The sequence below is a fragment of the Chelonia mydas genome, chromosome 2 (assembly GCF_015237465.2).
Source record: "Chelonia mydas isolate rCheMyd1 chromosome 2, rCheMyd1.pri.v2, whole genome shotgun sequence".
Classification (NCBI taxonomy): domain Eukaryota; kingdom Metazoa; phylum Chordata; order Testudines; family Cheloniidae; genus Chelonia; species Chelonia mydas.
In genome coordinates, this window is record NC_057850.1 from 258,360,551 (window position 1) to 258,378,231 (window position 17,681).

At 54.1% G+C, this 17,681-nt stretch overlaps 1 protein-coding gene across 18 annotated transcripts in view; it reads right to left on the bottom strand.

Annotated features, from left to right (window-relative positions):
• The window catches only part of LOC102932900 (SREBF chaperone), a 109,680-nt gene that overhangs the window by 8,122 nt on the left and 83,877 nt on the right, over positions 1-17,681 (bottom strand). For all 18 annotated transcript variants that reach the window (XM_037891332.2, XM_043541750.1, XM_043541742.1 and 15 more), the window contains 10 exons: positions 16,829-16,941; positions 15,750-15,844; positions 8,858-8,956; positions 8,196-8,414; positions 6,969-7,405; positions 5,971-6,165; positions 4,569-4,770; positions 3,523-3,638; positions 1,662-2,232; positions 567-652 (listed from right to left, as the gene is read on the bottom strand). In XM_037891332.2, coding sequence (XP_037747260.1) covers positions 567-652; positions 1,662-2,232; positions 3,523-3,638; positions 4,569-4,770; positions 5,971-6,165; positions 6,969-7,405; positions 8,196-8,414; positions 8,858-8,956; positions 15,750-15,844; positions 16,829-16,941 — 2,133 coding nt within the window. The remainder of the gene's footprint in view (positions 1-566; positions 653-1,661; positions 2,233-3,522; positions 3,639-4,568; positions 4,771-5,970; positions 6,166-6,968; positions 7,406-8,195; positions 8,415-8,857; positions 8,957-15,749; positions 15,845-16,828; positions 16,942-17,681) is intronic.

The following is a 17,681-nucleotide window of genomic DNA, read 5'->3' on the forward strand; positions in this document are numbered from 1 at the left end:
CAGCTGACAGATGGGAACAGCTCGACTGGCACCTGGCTGGGCTGGATGGGAGCTGGGGACCTAGGGAAAGGCTCTTTATACCTGTCTCCTGAACCATTCAGCACCCGGTGGAGAGGTTAAATAAGTGGAGGAGAAGAGGCTACTGGACACATGGGTACCAAGAGCTTTAGGATTGCCAACACTGCATTTCAAAAAGAAGGGAGTGTTTTCTTAGCACCCCGCCCTACCCCATCTCCTGCTATTATTAACACCACTAAGCAGGACTCAGCTGCATTTGCCAGGGGTATTTCTTGCTGCTTTTTGCAGCACTCAGCTGCTCCCGATCTTGTTGTATGGAGATGAAGAAATAAGGGACGCCCCTTGTAATGAGGGACTGTTGGCAACCCACCGCTCTCAGCCAGAGCTTCAGGGGTGCAGGCCAGAAAGGGGAGCTCACAGCTCTGTCCACCACGACCTGGAGCTGCCTGCATCACCTCCCCTGGATGCAGACAGCTGGGCTCCTGCCTTCCCAGCCTCCTCCCGGGTGAGATCCCTGGGGAGGGAGCGTCGGAGGCTGAGTCCGTTACCTGTTGTTCAGGAAGACGAGTGCTGTGATTCCGGACTGACCCTCCTCGTTACTGCACCGTAAGGTCCCCTCGATGGCATCCCACACCTGGAAGAGAGGCGTAGTTACACGGAGCTGAGGCAGAGCGGCTGGCCAGGGAGAATTTAAGCGGTTTGGAATTTAAAATGATAGTAACAATAATGCTGGCTGTGGCCAGGCCCCCTGAGAGCTGGGCCCGTGAAATCACAATAGCTGGATCCCCCAACCCATCTCAGTCCTGCCCTGCAGCACTCCCTGCTAGTCCAGTCCTGGGGCCCGGCCCCACTGCTGTTCCTGTTCGCAGCAGAGACTGATTTGTACCAGATTTTGAAGCAATCTTGTGAGGCGGCCCGGAGACAAGGTTTAGAAGTGAGTTCAGGGCACGGCTGTGCTATGCAGACTACACCAGCCCAACTACGGAGCGCAGCTGAGCTGCCGTCACCCTGCAGCATAGTTGCAGGCATGCCGATGAGCGGGTTCTTCCGTCGCTGTGGGAACACCACCTCCCGGAGCGATGGCAGCTGCACTGACGACCGACCCGTGGCTCCACGGGGGCCAGGGCGGCCCGGCTCTGCCAGTCAGCGGTGGGGATTTTTCACACCCCAAGCGATGTAGCTTTTTGACCTAACTTTAAGGGGAGCCCCGGCTGCAGTCAGTCCTTCCCGGCTCCAGTGTGGCAGAGTGGCCTGAGCTCAGTAGCATGGATGGGAAATGGAAACTCATGTAATGAGCTGTCTAGTGTGTCTGTCACCAGCCCCGCCCTGCTGCCCTCGGCTGCCAGTGTGTGTCCTAGGCCCTGTGCAGATGACAGCAGTCCCTCCAGGAGCTCCGTAGCTGCGGCCCCGGCATTGGCGCCAGAAGAGTTGGGCATGCAGGTGGCGTACCTGACTGCAGATCTGTTACTACCTGGCTCTGCAGGAGTTCTAGGAACACCCTAGTACAGCTGCCTTGTGCTCTCACTCACAGGGGCGGCACGGCAGGACCAGTGCTCTGGGACCACCAACGGCTGAATGTGGAGTGCACCCTGCTATGGCTTTCTCAGTGCCCATTCCAGGGGCAGCGAGCTCCCCACTCTTACCTCCAGCTTCCCATTGCTCCGGCCAGCCACAATGAGGTTGCCCCGCAGGTCCAGGCTCCAGACAGAGCTTTCCAAGTCACCGACCCAGGCAGAGACTGGGGAGGACTTTTCAAATCCGGCCAAAGGCTCGTCCCCTAGGCTCTTCCTGCAGGCGCTGTACCCGCCCTCCCCGGTCCCGCAGCTCAGGGCCCTGGCGCTGCCTGCCCTAGCACAGGAAGCAGCCTGCCCATGGGGGGTCGGGAAGCCGGCGAAGTTCATGCAGTTCGAAGCGCTTTGCTCCTCGTAGACCTTCTCTACCAGTCTGTCGAAGTCGTAGCCAGTGTCCTTGTGCCGGCTGCAGACTGTGCGGTGTCTGGGCTCTGGCTCCACCACCTTGTCCTGCTCCGAGAAGTTGGTGTCGATGAGTGAGGTGAGGTCTGGCTGGTCGCAGAACAGAGGGGGCTGCGGGGGGCTCAGCATCCTCTTGAGCTGGTGGCTGTTATCGAAGGGATCTTCCAGCCCGTTCTTGAGGTCTGGGCTCTGATCCCAGCTCTCCTGGTAATCAAAGATGCCGCTGCTGTCTCTACGCAACCTGAAATGCAGCAGCTGCAGGTTAGTGCTCCCTTCCGTACAGGCTGGAAACAACAGGCAACAGGTGAACTGTGACTCTGTGGAGGGGTGAAAATCACCCCTTTCCTAACAGCTGGGGCAGTGGGGTGTCCTACCAAAAACCATGAGAGTTAATTTCTTCCAGCATGCGTTTACGTGGGTTAGTGAGCAGTGATCGTGTAAGGACGGGGGAATGTTTACATGAGGTAGTGAGCACTGATTGTGTAAATAAGGTGTGTGTTTCCACAGGTTAGTGAACACTGATTTGTAAGTACAGGGGTATGTTTGCAAGGTTTAGTGAGCAGTCATTGTGTAAGAACAGGGGTGTGCTTGCACGGGTTAGCAAGCAGAGACTATTTAAGGACAGGGCATGTTTGCACAGGTCAGTGAGGAGTGAGAGTGTAAAAACAGGGGTGTGCTTGCATGGGTTAGTGATCAATGTCTGTGTAAGGACAGGGATGTGTTTGCACGAGTCAGTGAGCAGTGGCCATGTAAGAAGAGGGGTGTGTTTGCACAGGTTAGTGATCAGTGTCTGTGTAAAGACAGAGCATGCTTGCACAGGTTAGTGAACAGTGATTGTTTAAGAACAAGGGTGTGTTTTCACGGGTTAGTGAGCAGTTACTGTATAAGGACAGGGGTGTTTGCACAGGTTAGCGAGCGGTGACTGTGTAAGGACAGGGGCGTTTGCACGGGTTAGCGAGCGGTGATTGTGTAAGGTCAGGGGTATTTGCACGGGTTAGCGAGCAGTGACTGTATAAGGACAGGGGTATTTGCACGGGTTAGCGAGCAGTGACTGTATAAGGACAGGGGTGTCTGCACGGGTTAGCGAGCAGTGATTGTATAAGGTCAGGGGTATTTGCACAGGTTAGCGAGCAGTGATTGTATAAGGTCAGGGGTATTTGCACAGGTTAGCGAGCAGTGACTGTATAAGGACAGGGGTGTCTGCACGGGTTAGCGAGCGGTGATTGTGTAAGGACAGCGGTGTTTTCACAGGTTAGCGAGTGGCGACTGTGTAAGGACAGGGTCGTTTGCACGGGTTAGCAAGCAGCGATTGTATAAGGACAGGGGTATTTGCCCAGGTCAGTGAGCAGTGACTATGTAAGGACAGGGGTGTCTGCACGGGTTAGCGAGCAGTGACTGTGTAAGGACCGGGGTGTTTGCATTGGTTAGTGATCAGTGACTGTATAAGGACCAGGGTGTTTGCACAGGTTAGCGAGCAGCGATTGTATAAGGACAGGGCGTGCTTGTGCTAGTCACACAGTAGTGAACGTACCCTTGTTTGGGGATGACAGTGAGGCAGTCTCCAGTCTGAGCATCCCACACTCGGATCTGACCCACCAGGCAGCAGCTGACGAGCAGCATCCCGTCGCTGGCCAGGCACTCAATATCCTGAGGGGGGAAGAGCAGCCTAGGCTGAGTCCATGGAACCAGCAAACCCCAAAATACCTGGGAGTGCCCTGCACCCTCCCCCTGCCCTGGCAGAAGCCCCTAGCCAATAAAGCTCAGGTAGAAACAATTTGCTGGCTCAGGATCCCCAGAGCAATAGGCTCGGAGCCCAAGGACTGCGGCAGATGCCAGCTGCCTTCACTTTCAATGCAGAGGTGTGGCCTGAGGAGACAACAAGCCCCAGCATGCAATGCGGGCTGGCTGCTTGGCTCAAGACAGAGCACTGCATGCTGGGACTTGTAGTCTCAGCTCCATACTCAAGATGAAGGCAGCTGCAGGGTAAAACTCTGGAGTCTGTGTGTAGAGTGGGGTGCTGTAGTCTCCATGGGCCCCATCTGGCACCCAGGCCACATGCTGGCCTGCTGTGCTCTATGGGGCATGTCTTCCTGTGGGAAAGGTACGGAGGAAGGAGCCCTGCCGGGCCGTCCCAGCATGGAAGTCAGCGTGCTAGGAATCTAGCACATTTCTATGAAGCCCATCTGGAACATACCCACCTCCTCATACTACTGAGAACAAACCAGGACGCGCTCTGCAAGCTACTGCCAGGGGAGAGGGGCTGAACAGCCTGGCTAGTGAAGGGTGCCAGGTGTGTCAGTAAGTAGTGGAGCAGCAGTAGCCGAGGGCCCAGAGCATATCACAGACTGTGTGGGCCAAAGACATGAGGGCACATCATGCTCCATCACCCCATGGGCGGCCTGCACAGTGCCCCTGGCCCCCGTTAGCCCCACTGAGCCACATGGCTCCGTGCTACATTACATGCCCACCAGTTCTGATGTCTGCAACTTCAAGGTGGCAAAGGGGGTAAGAGATGGGTTGTGTGGGCCCCCTGCAGTGAGGTGCACTGGACACTGCATATGCCCCAGGCCAACCTACCATGAGGTGACCCCTGAGGACCAGGGGGACGATCTCGGTCTCAGGTGGGGAATAGCCGTAGTCGTCACAGGGCAGGTCCCCTCTCTTCCTCCGGCTGTGCGAGAGCCCGTTCTGCCCGTAGTTTTTGGGGCAGAACACTCTATACAGGCAGAAGAGCAGAAGAACCAGAAGGATGCCAGAGGCCAGGCCCAGAGCAGCTACCCTGATGGGAGAGAAGGATGTTAGCTCTGCCACGCCACCACCTCTGGCACACAATACTCCCAACACAGCGCTTCAGCGTGCCTCTGAGGAAACAGCTGGTCTGACCTGGACTGGTGCTTACATAAGGAGCCGGTTTAGGGCTCCCAATTTAGCTTCTTAACAAAGAGGAGAACTTCAGAGAGTCCAGCCACCTGCGGGTAGTCAGCTGGGGCAGCCGAGGGCGAAAAGCACCTGCAGCTTTTAGGAGCCGCTGCACATGCGGTCTGGGAGGCCTTTTAAACACCTGTTTACAATGTTAAAAAGGCAGACGGAATTGGGGGGGGTTAAAAAAAAAATCTTTCTCTATTGATCAAATTGTTTTAAATCAAGTGACATCCCCGAGCCTGAAAGCGTCAAGCAAATGGCTGGTATCAGTTGGTCGACTGAAATTTCTCCAAGACAAAATAGGAGATTTGCCTGAAATTGACATTTTTCCTGGGGGGAAAGTCAGTGTTGGCAGCATTTTTCAATGGGAAAATTCAGAGTGAAAAGTTTCAATAGAAAACATTAAAAAACACGTCTTTTCAACAGTTCTGAACGGAAATCTTTCAGAAACTTTACACAAAATTGTTTGCTATTCTGACCTTTTGTCCATTTTGGAATGGAAACAAACGTCGAAGTGTAAGAATTCCCTGCAGGATGGAAATTCCGATTTCCAGACAGACACGTTCTGGCCCTCCTGCCCCGAGCTCCTGCACCATATTGGACCTTGTGCCTTCATCATTCTGACAGCTGCCCCTCCAGCCATAGCTCTGAACAAGCAAAGCTGGCTCTTCAAAGTGCCTGGCTAACTGCACGTGATTATCCCACGCACATTCAGTGAACGCTTACGCACGCATGGAGTTTTACCGTCAGCCCCTCAGTGTCTAGTACAGCGTGACAAGCAGCCCCACTTTTCTTGGGGCTCAGCGCACTGGCTAACAGCTTAGGCTTCTCACTGAATCTCCCACTTGGAAGCCCTCAGCCTCTGAAGACCACAATATGGGGCATGATTAAAGTAAAACTGCCCTAGCAGAATGGAAGCACCAGGGACTTTGCAGGGCTCTTTTTGGGCCCTGACCGTAGTCTCTCCCCAAGGAGACTCTGAGCCCCCAGGCAACTAAGCTGAGTGACAGAGGCAGGGCCAAAGGGGTGGATCACGGGGGACTGTCGGCTCTCTTACTTGTAGAGCGTGACGTCCCTGTGCCCCTGCAGTTTGGGCAAGGCCTCGCCAGGCTGATCCACCGCCTCCAATTTCCCAAGGCTCGAAGGGAAGAAAGAGTGGTAGCGATCAGCCTCCTGAGGGTGGCGCACTTCTAAGGCTTCTCGTGGATTCAGGTACAAGGTGACAGGGATGGCTGGGAGGATGCTGATGTACCTGGGGAGAGTGGGGAAAGACGAGGGACCGGCTTAGGAACGGCAGGATGCAGAGATGGCAAAATCCCAAAAGATCATCTAAGTCATCCCTCCCATGGGGCCACGCCAGGGCAGGGCCACTCCGAGTATTCTCTAGGGCTTCGTCCAGGCCAGATTTAGCTATCCCAACCCCCGGGGCTTCGCTACGTGCCTAGAAGAGCATTCCAAAGTCTAATGGGGCTCAGCTTCCTCCCTGAGCTCCCCGAAGAGGGGGACAAACAGCCAGCACTGGAGCTGCTCACTGGGGGCTGCCTGGATTTCAGGGATTTTAAGGCCAGAAGGGACCAATGTGATGATCTAGTGACTGTCTGTATGGCTCAGGTCAGAGAACCTCGCCCCGGGAGCCTTGCACGGAGCCCAGTGAGCTGGCTGCACTGCAGCATGTCTGTCATTCACCCTTAGTTTGGCCTTTAATTCCAGATGGCCACAAGCGGCTCTCCGAAGGTGTACATATGGCCCCACTGCAGAGCAGCCACCTCTGGGCTGGAGGGAAGTCACCAGGCACACAGCACGCCCAACACCAGTGGGAAGGAAAGGGCGTGTTTTGGCCAAAGACAAAGCCCCATGCCACGTGCTCAGTGATGTACAGTGTCCATGCAAGGCAGACTCAGCTGTTTGAAAGGGCTGCCCAGAAGACCCACCCGAAGTGAGCTGCGTGGAGTTCGGTTTATCTGCTCCAAGGGTGAACGGCTGAGCCAAACCTGATGTGATTCTATTCTGTGTGGACTCCAAGGGCTCTGGGCACCTGGTCTGCGACCCACTTGCCTTTTGGCCAGGGTGATGTTGTAGTAACTGAAGAGGGATGGCCAGTGTCGGAAGGAGAGCTTCCTCCAGATCTCCTCATCCTCCACTCCCCATGTCACCTCCGCCTTGGTGCCAGGCTCCGGCTGCCCACTGCCTTGGCTCTCCGGTCCCTGCGCCCACGGCTGCTGATTTGCCTCCAGCCCATTCCGGGACTCTAGCCCTTCCTTCTGCTCGCGCTGCTGCTGCGTCTGGTTCTCTGACAGCTGCACGGGCTCCGAGGGGAAGACCGAGAGGGCGAGCTTGGCATCCCCAGCCGGAAGGACCCCTCCAGGAACTGGCATGGGAGGCAGTCCCGCTTCTCCCAGCGGGCTCTGCTCTGCGACCTGCGACGTGAGGTAGGTGCGGAGGCCAGCTGGATCCGTGTACACCAGGATTCCAATCCAAATCACCGTTCCAGCCTGCACCGTACAAGTGAAGAGACAAGGCTGTTTAGTACACGGCACCCTCCCCCCACCACCATAACTGTGCAGACACCAGGGCATCGGTGTGGCCAAACTTCAGCCACATCCCGCAAAGGGTACACCCCGCCCTGAGATACAGCCCTGCTTCCAGGGACTGAGGCCCATAGGCCTGGGCAGAGACTCACCCTTCAAAGAGGAACTGCAAAGATCTGCAAACCACCCACAAAAACCAGACACTTGTGCTCCACCTGACACCCCACCACCCATACATGCACAAGTGCACCCTGGGAAACCGGCTCTGAGCTGACGACAGGGCCCCCATGACGTGCTGCAGAAAATGCTTTAACTGCTAACGTAGTAAAATGCTGCTGTGCCAGCTTCCACGCTGCCCCCAGGACCTGAACTCTCCTTGGCTGGTCTGCCAGGGTTTCCGCCCTCCCCTCGCCCAACCATGCCTGAAGAGCCACCTCTGCAGAGCACCCCTCAGGTTGCAGGGTAAGTGGGAATTGTCGATCACTATCCATGTGCTATTTAGACAAACAAGAGACCACACGGCAGCTGGTCACTCCATTAAGCAGAGCCCTAGAGCAGACATGTGCAGGTAGAACATTTTCCTGGAAAATCAATTCTCTGACAGCAGCCACCCCTCTCAGGGGAGTAAAAGGACTGCCGAGAAACGAGGAGGCATGAGCATCTTTTGGGTGTCTGTTCCGTGGATGTACAGCCAGGGCAGGGCGTGCACGGCCAGAGGGGAAGTGAATCAGACAACAAACAGCACAGGGTGTACCATGATGAGCCGCTGGGCCAGCCGGGTCCTGGCAAAAAAGTAGATGACCCGCAGCCTCTTGGGCAGGCGCAGATTCCTGAAGGACGACGGCTGCAGGGTGATGGTGTGAGGGGTGGCTGGCTGCATGGCTGGCTGGCGCTCGTACCTCTGGGAGCGGCTCACTGGCTTTGCCGGGGGCATGCAGGCTTCTGCCGGCAGCCGTTTGTTCAGGTCAGCGAGCTGCCAACAGGAGAGCACATGGAGTAGAGCCGCAGAGACTAGGCCCTTCCTCGAGAGAAACTAACACACAATTAGCTGCACACACATCCGAGCCCAGGCACCGGCTGTTCTCACGCACAGCTGTGCGGTCCACAGGTGCATGCCTACATCTGAGCGCACAGTCTCACAGATACACCCACGACCACGCCTGTCCTTGGTCTCGCTATACTCATGTGATTGGAGCTGCTTACTTTCACACCCAACCGCCCTTGCTGCTGTTCCCCTGCCCTATCCACTCACCCCCACATCCGGATGCCTGGCATGCACTCCTGTCCATCCAAACCACCCTGCTCACGCTCAGTCACACAATGAAAAGCACAGGAATAAGCTGTCCTGGTCTCGCTGCCTGGCACAGCCGCAGAAAGGTTAAGCGTGAAAACCTGCCTCCCGTGCCCGTCACCTACCTCCATCCGGCGAATGTCAATGGACAACACGGTGGTGAAGAAAAACATCTGTAGGAAGAAGTCGGACACTAGGCCAACCACAGCAAAGAGGCAAAACTCCTGCAGGACACAACACGTCCATGGGTCAGCAGAGGGCTCTCTGAGCTCACGGCAAGTCTTCTAACCCCAGAGTAAGCAGCACAGCAAAGGCCTGTCTATGGCACAGCCATGAGTGTATTCTGCTGGCAATCCCTGTTATCAGTACTCTGGTTACCTTGGTGTGTGTGATGTTCGTTCTGGCGGAAGGTGCCCAGCTGATAACTCTGGAGACTGTGCAGTCATGGGAGAGGCCTAACATTCCTTGCACTGATCATCCAAAAGTCTCAAAGTACTTTGGGTAAACTGAGGCAAAATTATTTGAGTCCACAGAGCAAGGCAGTGGCAGAGCTGGGACCTAAACTCATGACCCTCGATTCCCAGTCACGTGAACTAACCACTAGATCACACTGCCCCCCAGTCAGCAGCAGTGGCAGCTTTCTTGGCACCACTCCATCAATTAGCCTCACCCCTGACCTGAAGGGGCCTCCTAGAGCAGTGATACTCAGACCTCAGTGCTTCAGGAGCCAAATTAGCAATCACCGTTCCCCAAAACAGCCACCGGAGTGTGACTCATTGTCTCATTTTACTCTAGCGCTCTGTATTCAGTCACACCATGATTTAATATCACACGCTGCAAAGAGCTGCAGGAGACACATTAAAGAGCTGCTTGCCGCTCCCGAGCCTCAGTCTGAGGATCGGTGTCCTACAGGGATGCAGGGAGTTCAGTCTCTAAGGCTAGTCAACTACTTCTACAACCAGGCCAGCTTATGCCAGCAGTGCTGGTGGTTTTGTGATGTGACCTGGCCTTAGACCTCCAACATTCATTTCACACTGTCCACCAAACAGACAATTTGCAGCCCCCAAACCCTTTCCATGGAGGTGGATGGCTTCCATGAGCTAACAGGTCTTTTCAATTTCTAACCACTATGAACCTGGCAGGATAGTGATGAAGCTGGTTTCTCAGACCCCATGCAATGCTCAGCTCTCACCAGCAGGTGTCACTGCAGGCACAAGGATTACACAAAAATTCCAACCTTTCTGATGAACGGGAAATGAACTGAGCCCTAAACCACAACAAAACAAATGTAATCAGTCACCCCAAACCCAGCACCAAGTGTCCCGCAAAGGGCTCCAAACCAAACTTTCTCCCCATAGGAAGGCATTTCGGAGGGTGACTCTTCTACCATCTGAGAACCAGACTCCTGTCAGCGTTTTCTACCACTGACAAGGGCCAGGGGACAAGGCAGGAGCATGAGTTATAGATAAAAGCCCCTGGAGACGCAGCAGAAATCCCTTGTAGAGCCTGCTGGCCGCAGCCCCTGGGAACTGCAATTTCACCCATTGTGAAGCCAGTCAGGCTGCAGCCACTCAAATGGGGGTCACCAAGAGCCACTTGTTATGGGTCCTCGGCCTGATTGGCCTCCCCGCCTCACATGCAGTGCTGGTCACGCACTGCCTCAATCCAGGCACATTGGGACGGAAAGCACCTAGTGGTAACAGGGAGAGACTGGCTCCTCCAGGCCTTCCAATCTAACCGAGAGGCTTCCCCAGCCTGCCAGGGCTGTTCTCAAACCCAAGCAACACAAACAACTGCTTGGAGCCACAGGTGGAATTGGCAATTTACAGGCCTAGTAGGCCATATGGGGGGGCGTAATTCATCACTGTATCAGCTGTCCCTTCGGACAACAAAGCCACAAGGAAAGGCATCTCCTGGCTAGATATTTCCTTCTGCTCATTCCCCAGCAGCTGGGCTGGAGATTTTGGGAGGGGCGGGACACAGGAGCACAAGGCCAAATCCACCCTCTAGCCATGGGTCCAGAAGGGAACAAAAGCCCGCCACAACCAGGGACTCCACAAAGGCTGGGCCAGCTCTGCTCTGTACAGAATTCCACATGGCACTTGGGAGCCAAGACACACCTGATCCTGGGAATGCCAGTAGTGAAAGGCTACGAACCAGGCAGACCCTGATCCTGTTCCGTCCGCAGCAAAGCTCTCATGGATTTCAGTGAGAGCAAGACTGGGCCCTCAGACTGTGACCATCAGATGTTTCACATGAGCAAGGTAGGCAGGGCACTGGCAGGAGCAGGAGGACATGGGACTACTCCCCAAAGCACCAAGGTGCATACAATGTCTCAGGGCCTGGGGTTTCTCCACAAGGCCTTCATTGGGCTGCCAGCCCCGGAGAATGGGCATCCTGCACGTCTGCAATTCCTGGGAAGAGGCTCCCACCATTGTAACTTGTACCAGAGTGCTTGCAAAATGGCTCCCTGCTTTAGGCATGGGGAGAGCAGCAGCTGGGGGGGGCAAATTCTCCTCCCCCAACTCGGATGGGCTGCCTGGGTGTGACTGAGAGGAGGCGGCCTGTCCAAATGTTTGGAGCTGATCCCAGGCCTTGGGCAGTGGGAATTCCCCTTCCCTCTGCTGCTCCTCTCTGTACCATGCAGTGCCTAGATGACTTCAGCACTGCACTGCTCCCTTGGGCAACCACGAGCAAAGGTCCCCGCCAGATTTATGCAGCCCAGCTCCCTATCGCCAGGGCTCCTTGGACTCTGTGACACAAGGGCAGCATGTTATCTCCGCTGTGTCCTTCGCTCCCAGAGACAAAGATAAGGGAGACACACACAAACCAGACTCCCGCAGAGCAGCAGCCACTTTTAGACAGCACTGCAGTGGGGCTCTCCCTAGGGAAGCCAGAGCATGCAAGTCTGCACCCCAAGAAAGACAAAACCATGTACAAAGCACAGAATGAGTGTGACCACATACCTCGTGCCCCAACCTGGCACAAGCAAAAGCCATGCTGGCAACCTGCTGGCCAAGGACACACATGGGTGTGGGGCGTAGTGGTACATTCTTCCACAACCCCACTGACATGCCCCATCTCCCACTCGTCCCATTCATCTCTTCTCTCCTTCTGTAAGAGGAGAGAAGAATGAGACGAGTGGGAGTCTAAGTGAGTCACTGGATGCTGCTAGATGGGCATGATGGGAAGAGATGACTTGGAGTCTAGACGTCATTCGCTCAAGCCAGAAATGTTGGAATTTGATTCATTGTCTTGCTGCAGCTCAGCAACCACCAGCCCTAAGCAGACCACCTGTCACGTCAAACCAAGCAAACAGCCACCTGCTGAATGCATCAAAGGCCCCAGATGAGAAGCAGGTCCGACAACAAGTCCATGACTAATGGCGTCAGTTCTATCGGAGGAATGCCACTCAACAACACAGAGAGCCGTTCACAGCCACAGCGTTAGACAAAATTCTGAGTGATACTAGGATTGGCACTGCTGCTGGCTATGACAACATATCGCTAGAGTTTCTGAAGCACCTCAGGACTTGTGCTCATCAGTGGCTAGCGCAGTTCTTCATGCGAGTAGTCAACATAGAGTGACTTCAGAAGACCTGGCCAATGTCAAACACCATTTGCTCTACTGCAACCGGGGAAAGAGCCACATAATGTTGCAAGCTATCCAACATCGGGGGAGGGATAGCTCAGTGAAACCCAGGGTTGTGAGTTCAATCCTCGAGGGGGCCATTTAGGGATCTGGGGCAAAAATTGAGGATTGCCCTGCTCTGAGCAGGAGGTTGGACAAGATGACCTCCTGAGGTCCCTTCGAACCCTGATTCTCTATGATATCCCTGTTGGTCTGTGCCTTTCAAAGTGCGGGGGCATCTCGTTCTCCAGTGCATCTCCCCAGAAGTGGAGTCAATACTCAGCATCGAGCAAGCAGGCTTTCAGAGAGGTCGAAGCACCTGTCATCAAGTGCTAGCTTTGACAACATTAATCAAAGACAGTTTTTAGAAGAACCTGAAGACAGGAGCCATATTTCTGGACGTGACAGCAGCATATATGATATGGTCTGGCACACGGGGCTCCTAGTCAAACTGTTGAGAGCACTCCCAGCATGGATAGTCAATGTCTTTGACCTCCTCCTCCACAACAAACATTTCTGAGTACACATGGGAGAGGGCGTTAGCACGTGAAAAAGACAAACCACTGGTCTATCCCAAGGCTCTGTGCTGGCACTGACACTTTTCAATCTGTACAAAAATGACCTTCTTGACCAGTTCTGCAAGTTCACAGACACAGATGACATTTGCTCAGGCATCCAAGGATAGTCATTCCCAGTACTCGAAAGCACCCACAACACTGACTTGACTAAGATGGCTGAATACTGTAATCAGTGGCATTTACAACTATTTGTGACCATGACAGTTTCAAGTGTGTTCCAAATCTTCACAACGCCAGAGCCCTCAAGAACTGAGTATCTTTCTCAATGGTCATTACTTGAACTATGAATCTCACCCACGCTACCTAGAGTAACCCTAGAGAGATCTCTCACGTTTTAACCACCTGAGGAAAACTGCAGCTACAGAGAGGTCACATAATGTTCTAAGCAAATTGGCTGGGACTTCATGGAGAGCAAATGCTCAAACTCCACGCTCATCCAGTCTAGCCCTCTGTTACTCTGCAGCAGAATACTGTGCTCTGGTCTGGCTCCATCCGTCTCATGTCAAGTTAGTAGACACACAGCTGCACTCAATCATGTGCATTGTCACTAGGATGATTCGACTGACACCAGCACCGTGCTCCCCGTGTTAAGCCACATCATTCCTCCACACGTCCGTTGGGAGGAAGCTGCAGTCAGAATGGTTGAGAAGATCCAGGCAAACCTGAGCCTACCACGACACACAGACCTCTTCAACCACCCAAGAACGTGGTTGGTGCCTGTTGTGCGCCCATATTTCTCTGCAATGTCAATATGGAGTGAAGAATGGTCTGTAGCTGATGTCAGAAACCAGTCTCATAACTAACCCCACTATGCGTGCACCCAGCTTTGCTTTGCCATGCCACTCATAAGCCCTTCAGATTTCATATGGGCCAGGGTCAATGTGCAACCAGCCTTCACAGCTGGGCCAATGAGAAGATCCCACGTGCGGCTGGGGCCAAAGACAGATAGCGCCACACATCCCTGATGACCGCCCTCTGCCCAGACTGGATGGTGGTCAGAGGGCTCTGCATTTCACTGATGAAGCTGCCACAAATTGGTTTGGCAAACTCCGCATTCAATAATAACAAGAACACCAGAGAAACAAAGGCAGGATAAATGGAACTCCAATCGTCCCTCTGGGTTCTGTTTCCATCACTTAATCATAGTCATGTGATGTTTTCATACCGTGATCATGAGGGACCAGGTTCTCACTGCATATGCTGTGCTGTGGTCAGCTCTCTTCGAGAAGACTTGGTCTGGGCTTGCATGACAGGGCTGGAGCATGGCCAGGACCCTGCAAGACCCTCTACCTCTTGAAAAAAAGTGATTCGGGGACTTAAATGACCATGAATGCTCACACCAGTGGTTCTCAAACTTATTTCATCAGGTCCCCCTTTTTTGTGTCTGCAGTCATTTACGGCTCCCCACCCCCAAACAAGTACATATACCACTACCCAGCTCTGACGGCAGAGCAGAGAGCAGCGGCTGCTGGCCAGGCACCCAGCTCTGACGGCAGAGCAGAGAGCAGCGGCTGCTGGCCAGGCACCCAGCTCTGACGGCAGAGCAGAGAGCAGTGGCTGCTGGCCAGGCACCCAGCTCTGACGGCAGAGCGGAGAGCAGCACTGCACCAGCAGCAGTACAGAAGTGAGGGTGGCAATGTGAAAAGTGATATTTGTCAATCTCTCTCTTCTCAGCAGACTTAGCGCCCCACTGCCACCCTTACTTCCACACCGCTGCCACCCCGGGGCTGACAGCTGCCTCCTGGGGAGGGATTGAGGGCAGGGGAAGGAGAGCCCATGCCCAGGCTGCCTCCCAGTGAGGGACTGGGGGCGGGGGGGAGGGGAAGAGAGCTTGAGCCCAGGCCGCCTCCCCAGTGAGGGACTGGGGTGGGGAAGGACCGCCCGAGCCTGGGTTGCCTCCTGGTGAGAGATGGGGTAGGGGGAGAAGAGCCTGAGCCTGGGTGCCAGGACTCCGGCTGTTCCCTTTATCCCTGCCTCCTGGGTGGGCACGGTCTTCTGCATGAGTCCCAGCCATCCAGGGCTGACAGCCAGAGCTCTTAAATAAAAAAACAGAACCACACAGCTCGTGCCTCCCTTGACACATTCCTGTGCCTCCCTTGTGAGGCCCACCTCATAGTCTGAGAACTACTGCTCTAGATCTTTGTTTTACATCTAATCTGAAAGACAGCTCCATCCACCAGTGCAGAGCCCCCCCAACATCGCACTGCGGCACGGGTTCAATATGGATTTCAATAGCCAACGGAAGAGTCTTACTGCTTCACTCTGGTAATACAATTCTGCCTCCTCAAAAGGGAGGCAGCATTACCTAGGGGTTAGAACAAACAACTGGGGACCTGCGTTCTATACCTAGTGCTGTCACTACATTGTTGTACAACATCAGGCATGTCACTTCACCACTCCCTGCCTCAGTTTCCCCAACAGTTAAATGAGGATGTTACACACCCCAAAGCGGCACTGTGAAATTTGATGTTTGTAAAGTGCTTTGAGAAGGCACTGGAGAAGGGCAAAACACTATACATTCTTCTGTAGTTGCAAACGGAGACAGGACTCTTCACTTCCTGTCCTAAAGTGTGGCGTGGTGCAGCTGTACAGTGTAAAACTGCTGTTGGGTTTAACCCCAGAGGTGGCTGCATTTCAATGGGGAGTGACATGTATCCTTGTGTATAGAATGCATAAAGCCCCTTGAGATCCTCTGGGAGGTGCCAAGCTTGTTACTGAAAATCAGCTACTGCCATTGTGCTTGTAGCTGAGGTTACACACCTCTTCTCCACAAAATCCTTAACCGTTCATATTGATCAACCACACACACCTGGATGGCCGGGACGAGCGTGAAATAACCAATCAGGATGATCCCAAGCTCTGTGGCCATGTTCTTCATAATAGACCAGCTCTCATTGCTCAAGCCTAGAAAACAAAACATGCTAGTGATTAGAACAGCGGACTGGTGCTCAGGACTCCTGGGTTCTAGTCTGCCTCTGCGAGTGACCTTAGAAAAGGCTCTGTCCCTCAGATTCCCTACCTGTAAAAGGGGGATAATACTCTGAGATCCTGACAGAAGGTAGCAAAGCCTTATTATTATTACTGGAGACAGGAAGTTTCTGAGATTAGAAAAAATTAATTTCCTTTACTCAGCTACGCAGAGAGACCAACCCTTGTAGTCTAGGGAACTCTGGGTCACAGCCAATCCACCAAAATATGGGCGAGCCCCTTGTTTTTGTCCATCCTCTATAAAGGGAGCACACTTTGAATAACGTGCAAGGGATCATGCTAAATTCTTCACATGGTTTTCGGCTGGTAACATGCTCAACCGTGAGTCATTCTGACTGCCTGCCAGGAGCCCAACAGCCAACCTGAACATGTATGGAGCAGCCAGCACAGACTCTTGGACTATCTCAGGATGCAATGCTCCACCTTGAGCTAAGCAGCCTGAGTGGACTGCATGCTGAGCTATGTCACCCCCAGGGGGCGTAGCACCATAGTAAAGACATGAACCTGTCCCCCATGGCGCTGCATGGCAGCCTGTAGGCAGCACTTTGACCATTTGTGCTCTGAGAGGACATGGCACCAAAGGTCCACACTAGGGGATGTTGCAGCCATCCCTGTGCCAGTGATTATTTCACAGCAGGTTACATAGCATGGAGGAACCACGGCTGTGTTCCAGGCTCCCAGTGACTAGGGGACCCCTTGATGGTCTTACAGGAACTCCTGGGCTTGACAAGCAACAAGCTGAAATGGACATTAAACCCAGAGTGCAGAACACACAGCTCCCACATAACAGCATCTCAGTCCAGGGCTGTTTCACGCCCTCTCGCAGGCCAAGAATTACAATCACTCCCCTTTGGGGCTGGAGCGAATGGGAATTTCCCCCTTGCCGAGCCGGATGGGTACCTTGTGCAATCCTCAGTTTTACTTCCAGGTCAACGGGCGTGGAGACGACCGATTTGGTGAGAACCAGCACATTCTCCAGGCCAATCACCACCACCAGGTACGGAAAAATCTCCCTAGGAAAACAAAGCCAAGCGTGAGAACCAAGGGAGCAGCCAGGCGCCCTTCAGCTTAGTCCGGGGCAAGGCTGGTTCCAAGTTCTCATTTGTTACTCCAGCAAGCTGCAGTAAGGGGCTCTCTCGCACCATGCTATTCTGGGACCAGACGAGAGGTTGTGCAGTGTCTGGTTCAGACAAGTGGTAACATTTCGGCAATGCTGACTGTGTTACTACAGACTGGCCATCACGTGCCATCCTTACGTTAGATTTAAGCTTGCCAGGGCAGGGACAGTGCCCTTCTGGGTGTCTGTACAGCGCTAGCACAGGGGGCCCTCGGCCAGGGTCCAAGCTTTGAGCACTGCGGCAAAAGCTAACCATAAACAGCCAGTAAACGAAAATTAGCAAGTTGGGGAGGAGTCAGAGCCAGGCGCCAACACAAACCCCACTGATGAACCCCAGGGAATCCTTACACTACCCAAACCAAACCACTGCAGAGAGAGTCAGGGGATATATATATGGGGGGGGGGGGGGGGGGGGGGGGAGGGGAGGGAGGATGGAGAAGGGGCAGGCGCCCATGGGTAGCGGGTTCCTCACCATACAGCTGCTACTACAAAGACTCAGCTCTGCTACAATCGTAGACACTGGGGGGGAACTCCCCCAAAGGATGCCTGATGCCTGGAGCGAGCCTGTGCTGAGAGCGCAGGGGGAAGCCTTGTCTGTGCAGGACACTGCAATGCAGATGGAGGCCGACGGAAGAG